Source organism: Heptranchias perlo, chromosome 6 (genome assembly GCF_035084215.1).
Source record: "Heptranchias perlo isolate sHepPer1 chromosome 6, sHepPer1.hap1, whole genome shotgun sequence".
NCBI lineage: Eukaryota > Metazoa > Chordata > Chondrichthyes > Hexanchiformes > Hexanchidae > Heptranchias > Heptranchias perlo.
The window spans coordinates 112,020,479-112,041,882 of NC_090330.1; the positions used below are offsets into that span (position 1 = coordinate 112,020,479).

Consider the following 21,404-nt stretch of genomic DNA (forward strand, 5'->3'; position numbering starts at 1 on the left):
GAAAATGCTATCTCTACAGTTAAGGCGCGGGAGGCGGTCCCTGGACGGGGCCGCGGCGCGGGAGGCGGTCCCTGGACGGGGCCGCGGCGCGGGAGGCGGTCCCTGGACGGGGCCGCGGCGCGGGAGGCGGTCCCTGGACGGGGCCGCGGCGCGGGAGGCGGTCCCTGGACGGGGCCGCGGCGCGGGAGGCGGTCCCTGGACGGGGCCGCGGCGCGGGAGGCGGTCCCTGGACGGGGCCGCGGCGAGTCGATGATGGTATCAATGAGAAGGTTCTGCAAGGTGCCTAATGCTTCTTCAGCATTCTCCGTGCATCATGGACGTAACCCGAGTGACGAATACAGAAAAGGACGTGCTCGTCCGAGGAACCGCACCACCAGCTGCCAAAAACATGGCGAACAGCAGTAAAATCTCAACAATAAACATCTGTGCATTACTCTATTATCTGAAAGAGATTTCCAGGATGTTGCCAATCAACAGCCAAGACTCTGGGTTCTTTCCACTGCGGAAAGCACTCTTTTACCTACTTAGCCCTCCAGTTGCTTGGCCACTGGTTTGCCTGAGGTCTTTGAGCCATTAGGAAACACGTGTCTGCCCAGATACAGGTACCATTGTGGCTCAGGACTCTGCAAGCAGCCACAGTGAGCCTGGCACTCTGCACCTGGCGTGAGGTGGAGCATAAAGCAAGGGAACTATTTCTTGACTGAGATGAAATTGAGAAAAAACTGCAAGAGGAAACTAATTCAAGGCAAGTAAGGGCTGATCAAGACTCAACTTCCTAATAGCTTGCATAAGATGCCAATTGATCAAATTAACCAAAGGCAAACTTGCCAACGATAGACCAATATGATCACAATATGGACACAAATAGAATTAGGTCCTCAGACCGTTGTCAAGATACTCAAGAGTAAGGGGAACACCATGTGATACAGGGGAAATAACTTGGAAGAGAAAACCCTCTTCAATTTGTGGGAGGGAAGGGAAAAGAAATAAAAGAAAGAAATTGCCAAAGCACTTTACAGCCAACAAAGTACTTTTGAGGTGTAGTCAGTTGTAATGTAGGAAACAAAGCAGCCATTTTGCACTCAGCAAGATCCCACAAACAGCAATGTGATAATGACCAGATGATTTGGACAACTATTCTGAAATCATCCTCCCATGTTGACATGGTGACTCCTAACCACAGCAGCAAATGAAGAACCTATCGAATACTCACAACCGAGCTCCCCTTCACGTCTCAGTCTTGACATATTGCGAGAGATGGAGCTCGGCAGGCCCTTTGAGGTAGATAACGATGGAGGTTGAGCACCAGTCAAAGCCCAAGCAAACCGCGATCCTAACTGTTGCCTCATTATATCTCCCGTTCCTGTAGTTTGGTACGTTTGTCTGAACAAGATAAAAACAACCTCATTAGGAGTTACACTTTACAGAAATTTGGCCCTGTTTAAAAACCATTACTTATTTGCCTGCAATTACTTTGCAACTCAGAGTATCACTGGAACTCAGGCTGCAGAACAACTGCTCTGGGCTTCTGCCATACACACACCCAAATTTTGAAAGCTTTGTGTAGACCTACTTTCAGAGAGAGGGGGGAGTCCAATCAGTAAAGTGCAATTAATGCTAAGGACGACCCGGGGAGGAGGAGCAGGAGGGAGAGGGGGAACGACCCCTTTGTCTTCATCCACCTATCCAATGTAATCTTGAGTGTTGACAGTTTCTGCATCAGCCCTGGAAGTGAATTCCACAGCCTCACAACTGTGTAAAGACATCTCTCCTGTTCTTTGTTCTAAATGCCTTACATTAAATATTGAATCTTAAACCTGATCATATTATGATCACTACTCCCGAGGTGCTCATCCATATTTAGCTCATTGACTTGCTCTATTTCATTACTCAGAACCAGATCCAACAACACTTCTCCTCATACTGCTTGGAGAAGGAGTCCTGTATACATTGCAGGAATTTCATTCTCTTTTCTCCATTTACTCCTTATCTATCCCAATCAATAAGTGGAGATTTAAAATCTCCCAGAACAATCATTTTGTTATTCCTACTCGTCTCTTGGCAATAAGAATTGGTGCAGTAAAAAAAACTTTTGAATCAGAAATATCTGTAATATACTAAAAGTCTCGCCTACAGTGTCTGTACTTCCTTTAAGATTCACACTTCCTTCCTATAACATTTTCTCTATCACATTATCATTTTTATTGTTATTACAATATATTCGCCAACACACCATGAGCAAGGCCATGGGAGATCTGTAAGCAAAGCATTAAAAATCACAGCAACATCGTATTTTGGACAGGCTACCCCCTATGCTGGAGAAAAACGAAACAGAATCTGGTTCCACTTGTTTGCTCCCCAACATGCTATGCTAAGCTATATAGAGAGAGCAATGTCTTTTGAACTGCACAAACTTGAAACCTTTAACGCTACTAGGTTTCAACTTGCTGTTGGTTCCACTCTCTTATGGTTGCACTGACTGCAAGCAATGCAGTACGTTCCAGTGCTAACCTGAAAAACAAGTTCACAAATTCTCTCTTCTCCCCCCTGAGAATGTAAGAAAACTCCTCAAAGTCAATTATTCAGCTGTATGACCATATGAAACAATTTCTGCAAAATGCAATGCCAGCCTCGATACACAGCATCCAACTTGAGGATTAACTCACTAGAGCTGTATCATTTTCTAGGGTCCCTGAAGTTCTGCAGTCAGGCTCCCAATAATTTCCAAACTTTTTACGCAATTTTCAAATCACTGACTCCCGAATTGACAAAGTTCCACTGACTTCTGGGTGGGTGGGTGGGGGGGGGAAAGAGAAAAAGGAAGAGACATTTTGTGAAACATGTACAACCCTACATGACAGAAGCCAAAATGTACACAATAGCCACTGAAATCTCCGATCCCAAAGACACCAGATTTGTTTTTAAAAAGTGGATTGGATTTACTTGGGACAGTAAAATGCAGTAATGTGGAATAGAGGAGACTAAGTCTGAGAGGGCAAGTGATGATTGTTAATAAGGTCATCTGCATAATAAAGCCAACATCTACATGTTGGGCGAATCATTTACAGAGAGCTTGACCAGCTTTTTAATTGTGGAATCATCAAATTTTACAGCACAGACTAATTTACCCATCAAATATGTGCTGGCTCTGAGTTATCCCCATCCTGCCTTTCCACTGGCCTTTCCCTTTATCCTTCTACATTTTTCTTTTTCAAATATTTATCCACTTCCCTTGTTTTCCCCAGTATTTCTGGTCAAGTAGTCCATGTCCTAACAACCCTCTGCTTAAGAAATTTTTCCAACCTCTCCTTTTGTTCTTAAATTTATGCCCTAGTTAGTCACAAGCCAACTCCGATTTACTTATCACAGCCCCATATAATTTGGGGTCAGAGGCTGGGATTCTGCGGCGAGCAGCTCACCCAGACTCCTCCAAAGCCATTCCACCATCTACAAGGCACAAGTCAGGAGTGTCATGGAATACTCTCCACTTGCCTGGATGAGTGCAGCTCCAACAACACTCAAGAAGATCAACACCATCCAGGTCAAAGCAGCCCACTTGATCGGCACCCCATCCACCACCCTAAACATTCACTCCCTTCACCACCGGCGCAGCGTGGCTGCAGTGTGTGCCATCGACAGGATGCACTGCAGCAACTCGCCAAGGCTTCTTCGACAGCACCTCCCAAACCCGCGACCGCTACCATCTAGAAGGACAAGGGCAGCAGGCGCACGGGAACGTTCCCCTCCAAGTCACACACCATTCCGACTTGGCAATATATATCACCGTTCCTTCATCGTCGCTGGGTCAAAATCCTGGAACTCCCTACTCAACAGCACTGAGGGAGAACCTTCATCACACGGACTGCAGCGGTTCAAGAAGGTGGCTCACCACCACCTTCTTAAGGGCAATTAGGGATGGGCAATAAATGCTGGCCTTGCCAGCGACGCCCACATCCCATGAACGAATAAAAAATATATAATTTTGAACACCGCTATTAGATATCCTCAACTTTTTTTCTAAAAAAAAGTCCCAGTTTCTCCTCATAACTAAATCCTCTCATGCCTGGTATCACCTCAATGAATCTCCTCTGGACCCTCTCCATGGCCTTGATATCCTTCCTAAGCTAAAGCACCCAAACCAGGACACGATATTGTAACTGCAGCGTAACCAATGATTTGTATAGAGATAGCATTACCTCTTTGCTCTTGTATTCCATACCACTACTTATAAAACCTAGGATTCAACATGCTTTTTAAAAAAAAACTATCAATGTGTCCTGCCAGTTGTAGCAACTTCTGCATCTGAATCCCTAACTCTCTCTACTACTCTCTTTAATAATTACACTATTCACCATATATTTCCTCTCATTATTCCTCCCAAAATATAATCACCTCACATTTCTCCACATTAAATGTCTACCTCTCTAATCTGTTAACCTGACAACATTTTTCTTAAGTCCGTTACAATCCCCTTCAGTTAACCACACTCATTATTTGAATTTCAACTGCAAATGTTGATATTATGCCCCATAACAGTGTCCAGATCACAAATACCTATATATTAAAATGCTTGAGACTTCCTGTTTGTTATGTTTATTACCTGTCACATCTTTGTGACACAGTAAGGGCCTGATGCCCTGCTCACCAATGCCCCCAGCACCTCCACTCGGCTGCCCAGCCCGAATACCTCCCAGTTTGACGAGAGGTGAAAGAGGAGAGCAAAAGAGAGCGTGTAAAGAGAAGAATGAACGAAAGGGATCACAAAGAATCCTGATCAGAAGCCCAACCTACATTTGCAACAGTATGTAGTCAACATTGCTTCCTGATGGGAGATCTGAAGCGGGCACATAACAGAACCTTAAGAAAAATAAAAGCACGCCTCATAGTTTGGACAAGATTCCATCCCTTCACATCTTGTTGAAAGCATCAGGAACAATTAAAACTGTGTGCAGGGAATGTATAGAGTTGTTGGGAGGCACTATCAGAACCAAGGACTCCCCTCCCTCTGCCCACCACCAGTTTACTTTCACAGTGCCCCCAAGACACAAACGCATTTGGAGGATTCCTTTAGAATGGCATTCAGGACTGAGCTCACTTCCAATGAGTGAAAGTTTGCGAGGTTTGCAGATATTTATACCGTTTGTAAAAATACTGCCCCTCATAGTTTCCCTTACTTAATGCAACTTGTTCCCTTCTCATAGCCACCAGTAACATTTGGGTACAGGATGAGCTACTCAAGGCCTTGTGATCTATCTCCACCTTTGTAAGATCACTTTCCAGTGTGTCAACTATTTAAGAGTGTTCTTTTGGTGACAGACACAATCATATGATATACAGCTTCTCCAGACTGACGTCATCACCTCCCACAGTCAGCCTGGAAAGAAATACGTTAAACAGAAAATTCCCCACTTTATTACACAGGTTCAAACTTTCCATTCCGCGTCAACAATCAACACCCTTCTCCCAGCAAGGGGACAGTGGAGGAAATTGCAAAACGGCAGCTGGTCTGATAGTTCTTTGAGTTAGGATGATGCAAACTCACGTCAAACTGACTACATATCATTCTCCTTCATTACATTAGTAATTATTCCACAATTGTCTTGAAGAATTTTGCATTCATATTTTATTTTAAGTTACAAAACAGAAGATTACTTACCCAGGTAATAAAGACTGAGGGGTTGGCGTTGGTCCATTTAAGCCATACACACTAAGGCTACCAACTCCACTACTTCCCATGCTGCCAGCACTCTGAGACGAGGGAGCCCTATCATTGTACGTCAGTGGCAGACTCTGGGGCCTTGAGTAGTAGTAAGGAGTAGAATGAGCATCTCTCGGCAACGCTTGAGCAAATAATGCTGCATAATTGGCTGCCTGGAAAAGCAGAATAAGTGAGCTTTAGACAAGGAGGCAATAGTATAAAAAAAGTGTACAACTGTGTGCTGTTCAACAAAAACCGTGACAAGAAAAAAAGTCTATGAAAAAAAGCAAAATGCAAATTTAAAATTCAACGGACTAGAGTTCCCATACAGTCCACTCTTTAAAACTTACTGCAACGAACATATGCATAATCTTTAAGGTTATAAAGCAAGTTATTGTATATTCACCTGTAGTGCTTTAAAATTGCCAGCTACAGGCAGCTTAGAAACAGGCATTGTGCTTGCAAGTCCCAGATATGAACCGAAGTTCGACAGCACTGGCATCATGAACTGGGAGCTGCTGTGTACAGCCCACCAATGTCATTCAGGTCATCACACCAGGGTATGTGTGACACCAAATGTCTGCTCCCAGGCTGCTTCTAACCAACAGTTTTAAATCATAAAACCAAACAAGGAGTTAGTGGAGATACTGTACACAAGTGCACACATAATCTTGAATCGTATAAAATGAAACAGAGCTCGGATATACTGGGGTGTCTCCAAACTTGGAGGCCCAAAGCTCAGCAAAAAGGTCAACATTAAAAGCATTCAACGTATGGGGATTTCTGCTCCTAGACCAGTCCCATGTTCCTGAACTCTCCAGCACTCACCTTTCACTTTCTCAGGTGACCTGCATCTATCGCAGGTACAAAACCATCCTGGTATTCTGAATCTGACTTGACATCAATGTTGCGATAACCTCTGACTCTGACGCTCAGTACCATTTCTGAACCATTGCTTGAATTTACAGGACGAGCAACAGAGGAAACGTCTGTGCTCCGTGCTCCTCTCCAACTTCAATACATGGAGCCATCTTCAAGTAATTTTGATCAAACCACAGAATTCTACTTCACTTAAGCCGCTTCCCGTTCCTTGTCATGCTGGAACTTTTGATCCAAGCACAAAGTGTTCTGCAATTCTTCAGTTATAAGGGTTATTATTGCATATACACAAACTGCAAAGCTGCACCTGAAATGGATGTTTTAAATCATAACCCAAGGGCGTAAGTTAACACTTTGTTTTTCTTTAAATTCCTCCTCTTGGGAAATAAGGAAGGGCAGGTGACAGAAGTGTTAGTGAGGGATCACTTTGGGACCAGTGATCATAATTCCATTAGTTTTAAGATAGCTATGGAGAATGATAGGTCTGGCCCAAAAGTTAAAATTCTAAATTGGGGAAAGGCCAATTTTGATGGTATTAGACAGGAACTTTCAGAAGTTGATTCATAGAATCATAGAAGTTACAACATGGAAACAGGCCCTTCGGCCCAACATGTCCATGTCGCCCAGTTTATACCACTAAGCTAGTCCCAATTGCCTGCACTTGGCCCATATCCCTCGATACCCATCTTACCCATGTAACTGTCCAAATGCTTTTTAAAAGACAAAATTGTACCCGCCTCTACTACTGCCTCTGGCAGCTCGTTCCAGACACTCACCACCCTTTGAGTGAAAAAATTGCCCCTCTGGACCCTTTTGTATCTCTCCCCTCTCACCTTAAATCTATGCCCCCTCGTTATAGACTCCCCTACCTTTGGGAAAAGATTTTGACTATCGACCTTATCTATGCCCCTCATTATTTTATAGACTTCTATAAGATCACCCCTTAACATCCTACTCTCCAGGGAAAAAAGTCCCAGTCTGTCTAACCTCTCCCTGTAAGTCAAACCATCAAGTCCCGGTAGCATCCTAGTAAATCTTTTCTGCACTCTTTCTAGTTTAATAATATCCTTTCTATAATAGGGTGACCAGAACTGTACACAGTACTCCAAGTGTGGCCTCACCAATGCCCTGTACAACTTCAACAAGACATCCCAACTCCTGCATTCAATGTTCTGACCAATGAAACCAAGCATGCTGAATGCCTTCTTCACCACCCTATCCACCTGTGACTCCACTTTCAAGGAGCTATGAATCTGTACTCCCAGATCTCTTTGTTCTATAACTCTCCCCAACGCCCTACCATTAATTGGGAGAGTCTGTTGGCAGGCAAAGGGACGTCTGGTAAGTGGGAGGCTTTCAAAAGTGTGTTAACCAGGGTTCAGGGTAAGCACATTCCTTATAAAGTGAAGGGCAAGGCTGGTAGAAGTAGGGAACCTTGGATGACTCGGGAGATTGAGGCCCTAGTCAAAAAGAAGAAGGAGGCATATGACATGCATAGACAGCTGGGATCAAGTGGATCCCTTGAAGAGTATAGAGATTGCCAGAGTAGAGTTAAGAGAGAAATCAGGAGGGCAAAAAGGGGACATGAGATTGCTTTGGCAGATAAGGCAAAGGAGAATCCAAAGAGCTTCTACAAATACATAAAGGGCAAAAGAGTAACTAGGGAGAGAGTAGGGCCTCTTAAGGATCAACAAGGTCATCTATGTGCGGAACCACAAGAGATGGGTGAGATCCTAAATGAATATTTCACATCGGTATTTACGGTTGAGAAAGGCATGGATGTTAGGGAACTTGGGAAAATAAATAGTGATGTCTTGAGGAGTGTACATATTACAGAGAGGGAGGTGCTGGAAGTCTTAACCCGCATCAAGGTAGATAAATCTCCGGGACCTGATGAAATGTATCCCAGGACGTTATGGAGGAAATTGCGGGTCCCCTAGCAGAGATATTTCAATCATCCACCGCTACAGGTGAGGTGCCTGAAGATTGGAGGGTAGCAAATGTTGTGCCTTTGTTTAAGAAGGACGGCAGGGAAAAGCCTGGGAACTACAGACCGGTGAGCCTGACATCTGTAGTGGGTAAGTTGTTAGAGGGTATTCTGAGAGACAGGATCTACAGGCATTTGGAGAGGCAGGGACTGATTAGGAACAGTCAGCATGGTTTTGTGAGAGGAAAATCATGTCTCACGAATTTGATTGAGTTTTTTGAAGGGGTAACCAAGAAGATAGATGAGGGCTGTGCAGTAGACGTGGTCTACATGGACTTCAGCAAAGCCTTTAACAAGGTACCGCATGGTAGGTTGTTACATAAGGTTAAATCTCACGGGATCCAAGGTGAAGTAGCCAATTGGATACAAAATTGGATTGACGACAGAAGACAGAGGGTGGTTGTAGAGGGTTGTTTTTCAAACTGGAGGCCTGTGACCAGCGGTGTGCCTCAGGGATCGGTGCTAGGTCCAGTTATTTGTTATTTATATTAATGATTTGGATGAGAATTTAGGAGGCATGGTTAGTAAGTTTGCAGGTGACACCAAGATTGGTGGCATTGTGGACAGTGAAGAAGGTTATCTAGGATTGCAACGGGATCTTGATAAATTGGGTCAGTGGGCCAATGAATGGCAGATGGAGTTTAATTTAGATAAATGTGAGGTGATGCATTTTGGTAGATCGAATCGGGACAGGACCTACTCCGTTAATGGTAGGGCGTTGGGGAGAGTTATAGAACAAAGAGATCTAGGAGTACAGGTTCATAGCTCCTTGAAAGTGGAGTCACAGATGGACAGGGTGGTGAAGAAGGCATTCAGCATGCTTGGTTTCATTGGTCAGAACATTGAATACAGGAGTTGGGATGTCTTGTTGAAGTTGTACAAGACATTAGTAAGGCCACACTTGGAATACTGTTCTGGTCACCCTATTATAGAAAGGATATTATTAAACTAGAAAGAGTGCAGAAAAGATTTACTAGGATGCTACCGGGACTTGATGATTTGACTTATAGGGAGAGGTTGGATAGACTGAGACTTTTTTCCCTGGCGAGTAGGAGGTTAAGGGGTGATCTTATAGAAATCTATAAAATAATGAGGGGCATAGATAAGGTCGATAGTCAAAATCTTTTCCCAAAGGTAGGGGAGTCTATAACGAGGAGGCATAGATTTAAGGTGAGAGGGGAGAGATACAAAAGGGTCCAGAGGGGCAATTTTTTCACTCAAAGGGTGATGAGTGTCTGGAACGAGCTGCCAGAGGCAGTAGTAGAGGCGAGTACAATTTTGTCTTTTAAAAAGCATTTGGACAGTTACATGGGTAAGATGGGTATAGAGGGGATATGGGCCAAGTGCAGGCAATTGGGACTAGCGTAGTGGTATAAACTGGGCGACATGGACATGTTGGGCCGAAGGGCCTGTTTCCATGTTGTAAACTTCTATGATTCTATGATTCAGTTGAACAAGGACGTAAAAAAAAGCCCAAATTAAAAGTTTTTTCCAAATGGTTGTTGTACCTTGTGCATATGTAGTGCAGTACCAAACTTCCCAAATAATGGTTACATTTTATACATCAAGACCGAATGTGACGTACTGAGTGCCAGAGTGAGGCTGTTCACTTTTCCTGCTCTTAATGGAATTTTAAGCGTGCTCAAACATTTTAAATGTTTCATCGACTGGATTCCTGAGGAACTCTTAAAATTAGATTTATTCCACACTCACTTTCAGTTCTGCTTCACTAAAATGAACAAAATCACAAGCCTGAGTGCAGAAGTATTCCTGAACACTAATTGCATGCCAACGGATATTTGATTACATTTTCCAAGCAGCCCAGTAAGCATCCTCATTGTGTATGTAGCAACCACTAATTGCAGAACTTAACAAGATTGAAACATTTAGCTTATAATCTTATGCTTTAAGATCAAGTGCGTTCCAAGTATGGCAGGCTAAAAATCCTTTTATTCAATTAATCTCTCCAAGTTACATGTACAAATTTTCCAATATCCAAAGATTTAAAGTGATAAAACCTAGGATTATCCCTTTTGTTTTTACAGCCTTATCAACTTGTCCTCCCAATGAACCTGTCTTTCTGCTCTTCTCCTTTTAAGTTTTACCATTTAGTGATCTTTTCTATCCTTATTCTTCCTCCCAAAATACATCACCCATTTCTCCACATTAAATTTCAATCATCTATCTGACATTTCCTGAAAGAACTCCAGTAAATTTGTTGGACAGAACCTCCCTGACTCCCTCTTCTTATCCCACACCTATCTAGGGGTTTCTTTATCTCCTGTTCCAGGATCCCTTCTAACACAACCCACAGCAGTTGGTCAGCTCACTGGTCTGTAGTTTAAGATTGGAGTTGTGTTAGCTACTATCCAATCGTCAGGCACGGATCTTGTTTCTAATGATTCCCTAAAGGCAGTGACATGGGTGTAGTTGCTTTCACTCTCCACTTCTTCAAGTCCCCGAGTAAGGCCTGGAGCCTCATCTTCCTTCAACTTCCCCAACCTATCCCAAATTTATATTTATTTCAGTATTCTCCCTGTTTTACTCCCACCCCAGAATTCGACGTCCTGCCAAGACAGAGGAAATGATCCAATACGACATCAGGAAATACAACGCTGGCAGCAGACAACCCAGCCTTGTAGGCATTGAAGTAAACCAGTGCTGCTGGCTTTAGATCCTGGACTAAAGACGACGTGGAGGTTAACAGACCCGTTCTGATGTCATGGAGTCACTTTTTTCCTATTTGTGCTAAAATCTCCTGGTTTCCCCAGAACCAATTGAACGAGACAACTGAGGCACAAACCTCAATGGTTGCTTAACTGCACAAATGGTGCTTTTGCCTTTTAGGGGTATGTACTTGTTTTGTATCGTACCAAATACATCTTTGAATACTTCCACTATTTGTCTGTAGGTTTACCCAGGAAGCTAAAGATTTCTCCTCAAGTTATTAAAACCCCTGGTTATTTTTTAAACCTTAGGTTTAACCCAAATATTACACAGCATAGAAACAGGCCATTCGGCCCAACTGGTCCATGCTGGTGTTTATGCTCCACACGAGCCTCCTCCCTCCTTACTTCATCTCACCCTATCAGCATATCCTTCTATTCCTTTCTCCCTCAACTACTTATCGAGCTTCCCCTTAACTGAATCAATGATATTCACCTCAACTACTCCATGTGGTAGCAAGTTCCACATTCTAACCACTCTTTAAGTAAAGAAGTTAAACTTCTTTATGGATTAACCATCTGATATCACAATCAATGAATTCAGACACTTTTTCTAACACTAGAGTAATAAATTCTATTACCAGATACCAAGATATAAATCCAGCCATTTCTTCACAGATATAAATGGTATTTGAACTGGTTGCTAATAGTTTCCTGACGGGTTATTGCTTATGCAAATAATCAGAGGACACTTTCATTGTTACCTTGCTCGGGGGTTTACGTGGATCCTCACTAAGGCTTAGCAGGAGGTAGAGTACAGCCCATCGGTTTTTTATTATACCCTGTATGTGGAAGAGAACACATCCTTTAAATCAAATAATAGTTTCACCACAATCGTTGAAATAATGCGGCACGAACCAGAACAGGCCTGTAAAAGAGAGACAACACATCCCAATACTTAAAGATAAGCAGCTGTTTGCAGAAGCGCAGATACTGTAGTTCCAGTCCAATCTGTGATAATTCTCCAAACACTGAAAACGCAGCAGTCACAATCAGTCACCTAAATAAGACCAAAACGTCATCCGCTCTTCACAGAAACTGGGGTGGGGAGGCTGAACATCGGCGGGTGGGGTGGGGGTGCTGAACACTGGCAGCTGGGGTGGGGGTAGGGAGGAAAAAGAGATGAGCACCAGACACAACAGCTAATCATGGCACAATTTTCCATGCAAGAAACTTAAGATCATACAATCTAAGAGGCTCAAAAAATGAATAAAATAACTTGTGATGAATGAAAAGGCCAAAAAAACAAAAAGCACTGAAAATATTCAATAGCTCCCAGAATGTGAAGAGAGGTCAACTTACGAAACAGTAACAGATTTCGACAGTAAATTGCACTATTTTCAGCATTTTCTGTTTTTGTTACAGATTTCGTGAATTTACATTCATGAATTTTACAGTATTTGCATTATGAGGAAGAAAGCAGGGCAGTAGGATTAGTTTTGAATTGCTTCAAAGAGCAACCCAGGCACAATGGGCTGAAGAGTCTATTTTTGTGCTGTAAACTTCTATGGTTCCAAAAGTGATTCACTACGTTCGTGGTTAAATTTTTGTTTATTTGTTCATGGGATGTGGGCGTCGCTGGCAAGGCCAGCATTTATTGTCCATCCCTAATTCCCCTCGAGAAGGTGGTGGTGAGCCGCCTTCTGGAACCGCTGCAGTCCGTGTGGTGAAGGTTCTCCCACAGTGCTGTTAGGAAGGGAGTTCCAGGATTTTGACCCAGTGACGATGAAGGATTGGCGGTATATTTCCAAGTCGGGATGGTGTGTGACGTGGAGGGGAACGTGCAGGTGGTGTTGTTCCCATGTGCCTGCTATCCTTGGCCTTCTAGGTGGTAGAGGTCGTGGGTTTGGGAGGTGCTATATAAGAAGCCTTGGCGAGTTGCTGCAGTGCATTCTCTAGATGGTACACACTGCAGCCACGGTGCGCCGGTGGTGAAGGAAGTGAATGTTTAGGGTGGTGGATGGGATGCCAATCAAGTGGGCAGCTTTGTCCTGGATGGTGTTGAGCTTCTTGAGTGTTGTTGGAGCTGCACTCATCCAGGCAAGTGGACAGTATTCCATCACACTCCTGACTTGTGCCTTGTAGATGGTGGAAAGGCTTTGGGGAGTCAGGAGGTGAGTCACTCACCACAGAATACCCAGCCTCTGACCTGCTCTTGTCGCCACAGTATTTATATGGCTGGTCCAGTTACGTTTCTGGTCAATGGTGACCCCCAGGATGTTGATTGGGGGTGGATTCGGCAATGGTAATGCCATTGAATGTCAAGGGGAGGTGGTTAGACTCTCTCATTGGAGATGGTCATTGTCTGGCACGAATGTTACTTGCCACTTATGAGCCCAAGCCTGGATGTTGTCCAGGTCTTGCTGCATGTGGGCACAGACCGCTTCATTATCTGAGGGGTTGCGAATGGAACTGAACACTGTGCAATCATCAGCGAACATCCCCATTTCTGACCTTGTGATGGAGGGAAGGTCATTGATGAAGCAGCTGAAGATGGTTGGGCCAAGGACACTGCCCTGAGCAACTCCTGCAGCAATGTCCTGGGGCTGAGATGATTGGCCTCCAACAACCACTACCATCTTCCTTTGTGCTAGGTATGACTCCAGCCACTGGAGAGTTTTCCCCGATTCCCATCGACAGCAATTTTGCTAGGGCTCCTTGGTGCCACACTCGGTCAAGTGCTGCCTTGATGTCAAGGGCACTCATTCTCACCTCACCTCTGGAATTCAGCTCTTTTGTCCATGTTTGGGCCAAGGCTGTAATGAGGTCTGGAGCCGAGTGGTCCTGGCGGAACCCAAACTGAGCATCGGTGAGCAGGTTATTGGTGAGTAAGTGCCGCTTGATAGCACTGTCAATGACACCTTCCATCACTATGCTGATGATTGAGTGTAGACTGATGGGGGCGGTAATTGGCCATATTGGATTTGTCCTGCCTTTTGTGGACAGGACGTAACCTGGGCAATTTTCCACATTGTTAAGTCGATGCCAGTGTTGTAGCTGTACTGGGACAGTTTGGCTAGATGTGCAGCTAGTTCTGGAGCACTACAGCCGGGATGTTGTCAGGGCCCATAGCCTTTGCTGTATCCAGTGCACTCAGCCGTTTCTTGATATCACGTGGAGTGAATCGAACTGGCTGAAGACTGACTTCTGTGATGGTGGGGCTATCGGGAGGAGGTCGAGATGGATCATCCACTCAGCACTTCTGGCTGAAGATGGTTGCAAACGCTTCAGCTTTGTCTTTTGCACTCACGTGCTAGACTCTAGTATAGACCAAGTTTATACTACCCCATACCTGAGAGAATGAAAGTACAGGTTTTGGTTCATGAGAAACTTGGTCAGCCCGTGGAAACTAAGCTAGCTGTGAATACGAGAAGTTTTGGGGAAAAGCCTGAACTGCAGAGCCTATCGACGCCCACTTGCCCCAATTGCTAGGGTAGCAACCGTTACCACCATCAATTAAAGTAGTAGCTGTAGCAATGTCTCCAGGTAGTATCAAAGGCCGAAGCTCAGACAATCCTTACTGAATAAGACAGAGGAAGTCTGCAGAGACACCACTGGCTGCAGGTGAACTGACCTTAAACGGGTGACCTTTGATGGCACCAGGCAGAGTGTACATAGTCACTACAATCCATCACACCACATAAAGGGCAACAGCAGTTCTTTGAGCAATGTGAATTGGTCCAAAAGTAGAAAGACTTTCTGCCAGAATTGTGCCCCTAAAAACACTAGGTTGTGTGTGGATTGTAGTTGGGACTTCTCAAAGTTGGCTATGAAGCCCAGTTGATGAATAGCATCCCCATATTTGTTGCCTAGCTGCACATGACGATTCCAGACAAAAGGCTTTAACGAGCCAGGGTCCAGCTACTGATACCCATAGAGGTGAAACATCCTGAAAAACACAGCAGAAAACATGGATGCTGACCAACAGGCCAATGGCAGCACCTTTTCCCTTAGATGTTGAATCTGAGGATCTTTCAAGGACACTCCCTGCTGATAATCTGGAAGTGTTGGGCTGGGGAGATATACTGAGTGAGTGCCCCTGAAATGGTACTAGCATTCCTTTAGTTTCTAAGTTACATAAACTAATGGATTCAGAAACATAACACAGGTTAGTCAAATTCACAGATGATACTAAGTTGAGGTAGTCAAGTCCGATGAAGCAGCCAGAAACGGACAGTATCTGAACTCCATCAGATTAAAAGTCCTCGCACCATTACTGATCGAATGCACTGATCTGGTCATTGGTATGACTGCTTCTCAGAAAGGCTCCCACGATCTCAAATAAAAATCCAAAAACTTCAAGACAGATGGATTCCAAAGATCCATTAAGAAGTAGAGAAAGATACAGACTCCATCAGTAACCATCAGGATTGTAAAGAAACAACATTAAATTAAACATTGTAATACTCAACAGTGGGAGCACACCACTCTCCAAAGCTTAAGCAAGACCAAGTAAAATAAAAGGGGGAGTGAGAGAACTAAACAGGCATCATTAATCCAAAGAGCTTTGAAAAGAGAATGGGCAGCAGCAAATTTAATGAGAGCGCGCCAAAGAGAATTGAAAGTCAAAGGGGACCAGGTGATGAAAACTAAATTGAAAAGTGTGTGAAGCAAAAGATAAAAAGGGGTACCGAGATATGGAAAAGTTAAATGAGCCTAACTGCAGTAAAAATTAAAAAGAAGCACCCAAGGGAAAATTTAATTGTAGAGGAGCATCCATGGGAAGTTTAAAAAAGTAAAACTTAAAAGAGGATGACAAAGATGTAAAATCAAATAGGTAGTATCTGAGAGAATTAAATTTACTGAGAGAAGTAAAATTAAAAGGGGCAAATGGGAGAAATCAAAGGAATAAGGGACACCGAGAGACATCAAATCAAAAGAGGCAACAAGTGAAATAAGATTAAAAAGGGAACGCCAAGTGAAGTATAATAAGAATGGAGGCTATGCGGTATTCGTGCTGTGGGACATTTCTGAATAAGAAATGGACAAAGATGTGAGAATTATCTAGTGACCTTTCAGCTTAAGGAATGACTCATGGCTTTAGAGAGAGCAGTACAGCAACTTACAAGTGCAGACAAAAGTGAGGGGATTATAGGAGACAAGTGGATAGTACTAAACTCAGTAAGTCAGTCATCACAGGTCAGTGAAAAGACCGGGCTAGTATTAGATTTCGAGAGCGCATCAGCAAAGAGCAGAGCTGGAGACTGGTACAACCAGGATCAGATTACCATAAAATATAGACGAGTGCGGAGAGAAACCACGGAAGTAAAGCTAACTGACGGATTAAGGTGGGCAAAAGTAGCAAAGGTCGGGAAGCCTGTGAAGCCACCCAAGAGTTTACAATCAGGAACAGGCAATGTCCAACATGTCTCGGATGAAATGGTAGCTAGAAAACCAAAGATAGCTTAGATAAAAACTGACGGCGCAAGTCAGGGAGAGACACTAATCATAGGAAGCTCTGCTCAGGAAAAGAAACACCATGTATGTCATACAGAAAATATTGAAGAACAGTTAGAAGGGATACTGAAAGGGACAGGTAGGGGCGCAGAGGTATAGTCCATGAAGGGGTAAACAACAGAGAAGTAATATAGGGGCCTTAAAAGCCACATATATAGAAGGATTACCTCAAAATGCATAGGTGAGGGATGCAAAGTAACATTCCCTGGTACACTTGCAGCATTTGGGAAAGGAGGATCGGGGGGAGGGGTGTGAGGATGTAACTGAGTGGCTGGCAGCCTGGTGTGAGAATACTAACTTCATAAATAACCAGCAACACTTCCAGAACTAAAAAGGACTGGTATGGGACAGGTGGGTTGCACCTAAACCAAGTGGCAACAAAGAGACTTGTGAAGAATATTGAGATAGCAATTGAGAATCTTGAAACCAGAAAGTTTGGTGGTGTAGGGGGGAAACCAGATCCCAGGGTAAACATGTGGGTATGGACACAGAAACTCTGACACATACAGGAACCGGAGACCATGAAAGGGCAGACACTGCCTACCGACACTGCCTACCATGGAAGTAGGCAAATCTACATCAAAATGCATATAGACGGATGCTGGAAGCATTGGGAATTAAATGTTGGATCTGGAGGGAACTATAATGTAGTGAGGATATTACGGCTGGATGTAGACAACGGTAATGATAACATACAGGAGTATAGAGCGTTCACAAGAGATAGATTGGCCAGAGCGGGAAATGGCACATCCATATGTTCGGGAAACCTGGCAGATAAAAACTGATCCTGTGGTAGGTACAAATATTCACAACAGATTCACCGTGAAAAAAATTCAAGCTAACACTAGGGATGTGCTACTGAACACCCAAGCAAGCAACAAGGGGGACCACTTGCTCTATGAAGAGATAGGAGAGAGATACGAGAACAGAAATGTTATTTTTATGGCTGACTTCAATCAATCAAGTATAAACTGGGAACGGCCAAGTGGATTAGAGTCAGAGTGAAATGTAATACATGGCTGCTTCACGACCCAGTGTATCAGGGAAGCTGCAAACAGCAGTGCTCATCTTGACCTGCTATTTGAAAATGACACACATAACAGAGGAAATGGAAGTCTAGGGGGACAGTGACCACATGTTAAACATGGTCTGGGATTCAGATATATCAACAAGCCAGGTATGTACATAAAAATTAAAATCAAAGAAATAATAGGACATCTAAAGCAAAAGGATTTCTGGAGGTTGTTCAATACACTTCAGTAGAGGACAAGCAGAACACCTTTAAAGGCATAATGTGGGATAAATAGATACCTAGATTGAAGAAGCTCAAACTAAACAAACATAATCTGAAATGGATTAACAGACAAATCAGAAGTGAAGTGAGTAAAAAAAACTTTCAAATCGCGCGGGGAGAAAAGGGAAGGGACTCGCTGCGATGAATGGAAGAACACGCAGAAACATATTAAAAAGGGTGCTGAGGTGCAAAAAAGCATAGCCACAGACATAAAACATAACAGCAGAGGGCAGTCAGGGAAGAAGTGAAGCCATAAAAAATGCAAATTGGCTTGAAACAGAGGATAAGCACAAAATAGTAAATAGTCGAATTGCTTCCTCGAAGTACTCAAGTAAAATTAATGACTTAATTATAAATGGGATGGAAGTCCAAGACGGGGAAAATGGGCTCAAAATCAGATGGTATTTATCCCTATTTATCCTAGAGTGCTGAGACAGACTATGGAGGAGACGTGAGAGGTACTAACGATTGTTATGCAGGAACCATTAGACGCTGGGGAGGTACCAGTAGATTGGAAGCAGGCTAATGTGGTGCACCCATATTTAAAAAGGATGACAAAACGGCTACAGGCCACTACAGACCCATTAGCGTTACTTCCATTCCATGTAAAATAATGGTAGGAATGGTAGGATGCATATTTGCAAATTCAGTTCCTCAAATAGCAAGTTCTAGAACTCAAAATAGATCAAGCATTATCTCATTGAAATGTATAAAATTGACAGGGCTAGACAGACTGGATGCAGGGAGGCTGTTTCCCCTGGCTGGGAGTGGATCTAGGACGAGGGGTCACAGTCTCAGGATATGGGGTAGGGCATTTAGAACTGAGATGAGGAGAAATTTCTTCATTCAGAGGGTGGTGAACCTGTGCCATTCTCCACCACAGAAGGCTGTGGAGGCCAAGTCACTGAATATATTTAAGGAGATAGATTGATTTCTAGACACAAAAGGCATCATGGAAATATAGAAAATAGGAGCAGGAGTAGGCCGTTCGGCCTTTCGAGCCTGCTCCGCGATTCAATGTGATCATGGCTGATCCTTTATCTCTACCATATTCCCGCTCTCTCTTACATACCCCTTGATGCCTTTTGTGTCTAGAAATCTATCTAGCTCCTTCTTAAATATATTCAGTGACTTGGCCTCCACAGCCTTCTGTGGTAGAGAATGGCACAGGTTCACCACCCTCTGAATGAAGAAATTTCTCCTCATCTCAGTCCTAAATGTCCTACCCCGTATCCTGAGACTGTGACCCCTTGTTCTGGACCCCCCAGCCAGGAAAAACATCCTCCCTGCATCCAGTCTGTCTAGCCCTGTCAGAATTTTATGTGTTTCAATGAGATCCCCTCTCATTCTTCTAAACTCGAGTGAATACAGGCCGAGTCGACCCAATCTCTCCTCATACGACAGTCCTGCCATCCCAGGAATCAGTCTGGTGAACCTTCGCTGCACTCCCTCTGTGGCAAGTATATCCTTTCTTAGGTAAGGAGACCAAAACTGCACACAATACTCCAGGAGTGGTCTCACCTAGGCCCTGTATAACTGCAGTACGACATCCTTGCTCCTCTCCTCAAATCCACTTGCAATGAAGGCCAACATACCATTTGCCTTCCGAACTGCTTGCTGCACCTGCATGTTTGCTTTCAGTGACTGGTGTGCAAGGACACCCAGGTCCCTTTGAACATCAACATTTCCCAACCTATCACCATTTAAATAATACTCTGCCTTTCTGTTTTTCCTTCCGAAGTGGATAACTTCACATTTATCCACATTATACTGCATCTGCCATGTATTTGCCCACTCACTCAACTTGTCTAAATCGCCTTGAAGCCTCTTTGCATCCTCCTCAACTCACAACCCCACCTAGTTTTGTCTCATCAGTAAATATTACATTTGCTTCCCTTATCCAAATCATTGATATATCTTGTGAATAGCAGGGGCCCAAGCACTGATCCCTGCTGTACCCCACTAGTCACTGCCTGCCACACCAAAAAAGACCCATTTATTCCTACTCTCTGTTTCCTGTCTTTTAACCAATTTTCAATCCATGAAAGTATATTACCCCCAATCCCATGTGCTTTAATTTTGCACACTCACCTCTTATGTGGGACTTTATCAAAGGCCTTCTGAAAATCCAAATAAACCACATCCACTGGTTCTCCCTTATCTATTCTACCAGTTACATCCTCAAAAAACTCCAGTACGTTTGTCAAACACAATTTCTCTTTCATAAATCCATGTTGACTTTGTCTAATCCCGTTGATATTTTCTAAGTGTCCTGTTATCTAGCAGACTCTAGCAGTTTCTCTACTATTAATGTTAGGTTAACCGGTCTGTAGTTCTCTGTTTTCTCTCCTTCCTTTTTTAAATAGTGGGGTTACATTTGCCACCCTCCAATCTGCAGGATCAAGGGGTATAGGGAGAGCAGGAATATGGTATTGAGATAGAGGATCAGCCATGATCATATTGAATGGCGGAGCAGGATCGAAGGGCCGAAGGCCTACTCCTGCTCCTGCTCCTATTTTCTATGTTTCCATGTTAAGCAGAGGCACCTGAGACTAGGCACTTGCGTACAGGGAAGTCGTGCAGCGATGTATCTCACTCGTTTTCTTCCATGCAACAGCTGAACTTGGTTAATTCTTACCTGTGACTGCAGTTTACGGTGAAGTTCTGAAAACAAAGCAGCATCTGCCTCCCTTCTCTGCCGTACCACTGTAAGAGAGAGCACTAGCACAGTGAAAACATCATTTTCAAAATCTGTAAACCACTAGTTTATGAAGCCATGCTCCCAACTTCAATTCTGCACATCACAAGTGCCGAGAAACTCAAAATTTAAAAGGTTAACAGTATTTTACTAATTTAAAAATGATGTTCCATTAAGTTTAAGTGAAAGGTCAGGAGCATTGTGGTATGCTTTAATTATATTCCATTCTTTATTCCCATCACATTCCATTCTTTATTCCCATCACAATCCATTCAAACCACTGAACTTGCGGTTGAAGATTTTACTTAAGTTGCTGTCCTCTATATGCTACCCGTTTCCTAACCACGTACAAGTCCATCCCTGGGCCACACACTTCCTGCAGTTGAGATTCTGGGAAGGGCTGGCAGCTTCTCCAACAGAAGATTTGCAAGGCTGCTCCAGTAAACATGCCCCCATCAAATGTTTCTTTCCTACAACATGAAGGTATATGGTTTCCGCCTGGAATCTCCTCACACTAGAACAATGAAACCTTTTTGTTTATTCGTTCGTGGGATGTGGGCGTCGCTGACGAGGCTGGCATTTATTGCCTATCCCTAATTCCCCTTGAGAAGGTGGTGGTGAGCCGCCTTCTTGAACCGCTACAGTCCGTGTGGTGACGGTTCTCC

General features: G+C 43.7%; 1 protein-coding gene across 4 annotated transcripts in view; it reads right to left on the reverse strand.

The window, feature by feature from the left end:
* tubgcp3 (tubulin gamma complex component 3) overlaps window positions 1-21,404 on the reverse strand; it is an 88,970-nt gene that overhangs the window by 54,234 nt on the left and 13,332 nt on the right. For all 4 annotated transcript variants that reach the window (XM_067986662.1, XM_067986663.1, XM_067986664.1 and 1 more), the window contains exons 3-6: window positions 20,680-20,747; window positions 11,995-12,072; window positions 5,657-5,871; window positions 1,214-1,383 (exon numbers count right to left, since the gene is read on the reverse strand). In XM_067986662.1, coding sequence (XP_067842763.1) covers window positions 1,214-1,383; window positions 5,657-5,871; window positions 11,995-12,072; window positions 20,680-20,747 — 531 coding nt within the window. The remainder of the gene's footprint in view (window positions 1-1,213; window positions 1,384-5,656; window positions 5,872-11,994; window positions 12,073-20,679; window positions 20,748-21,404) is intronic.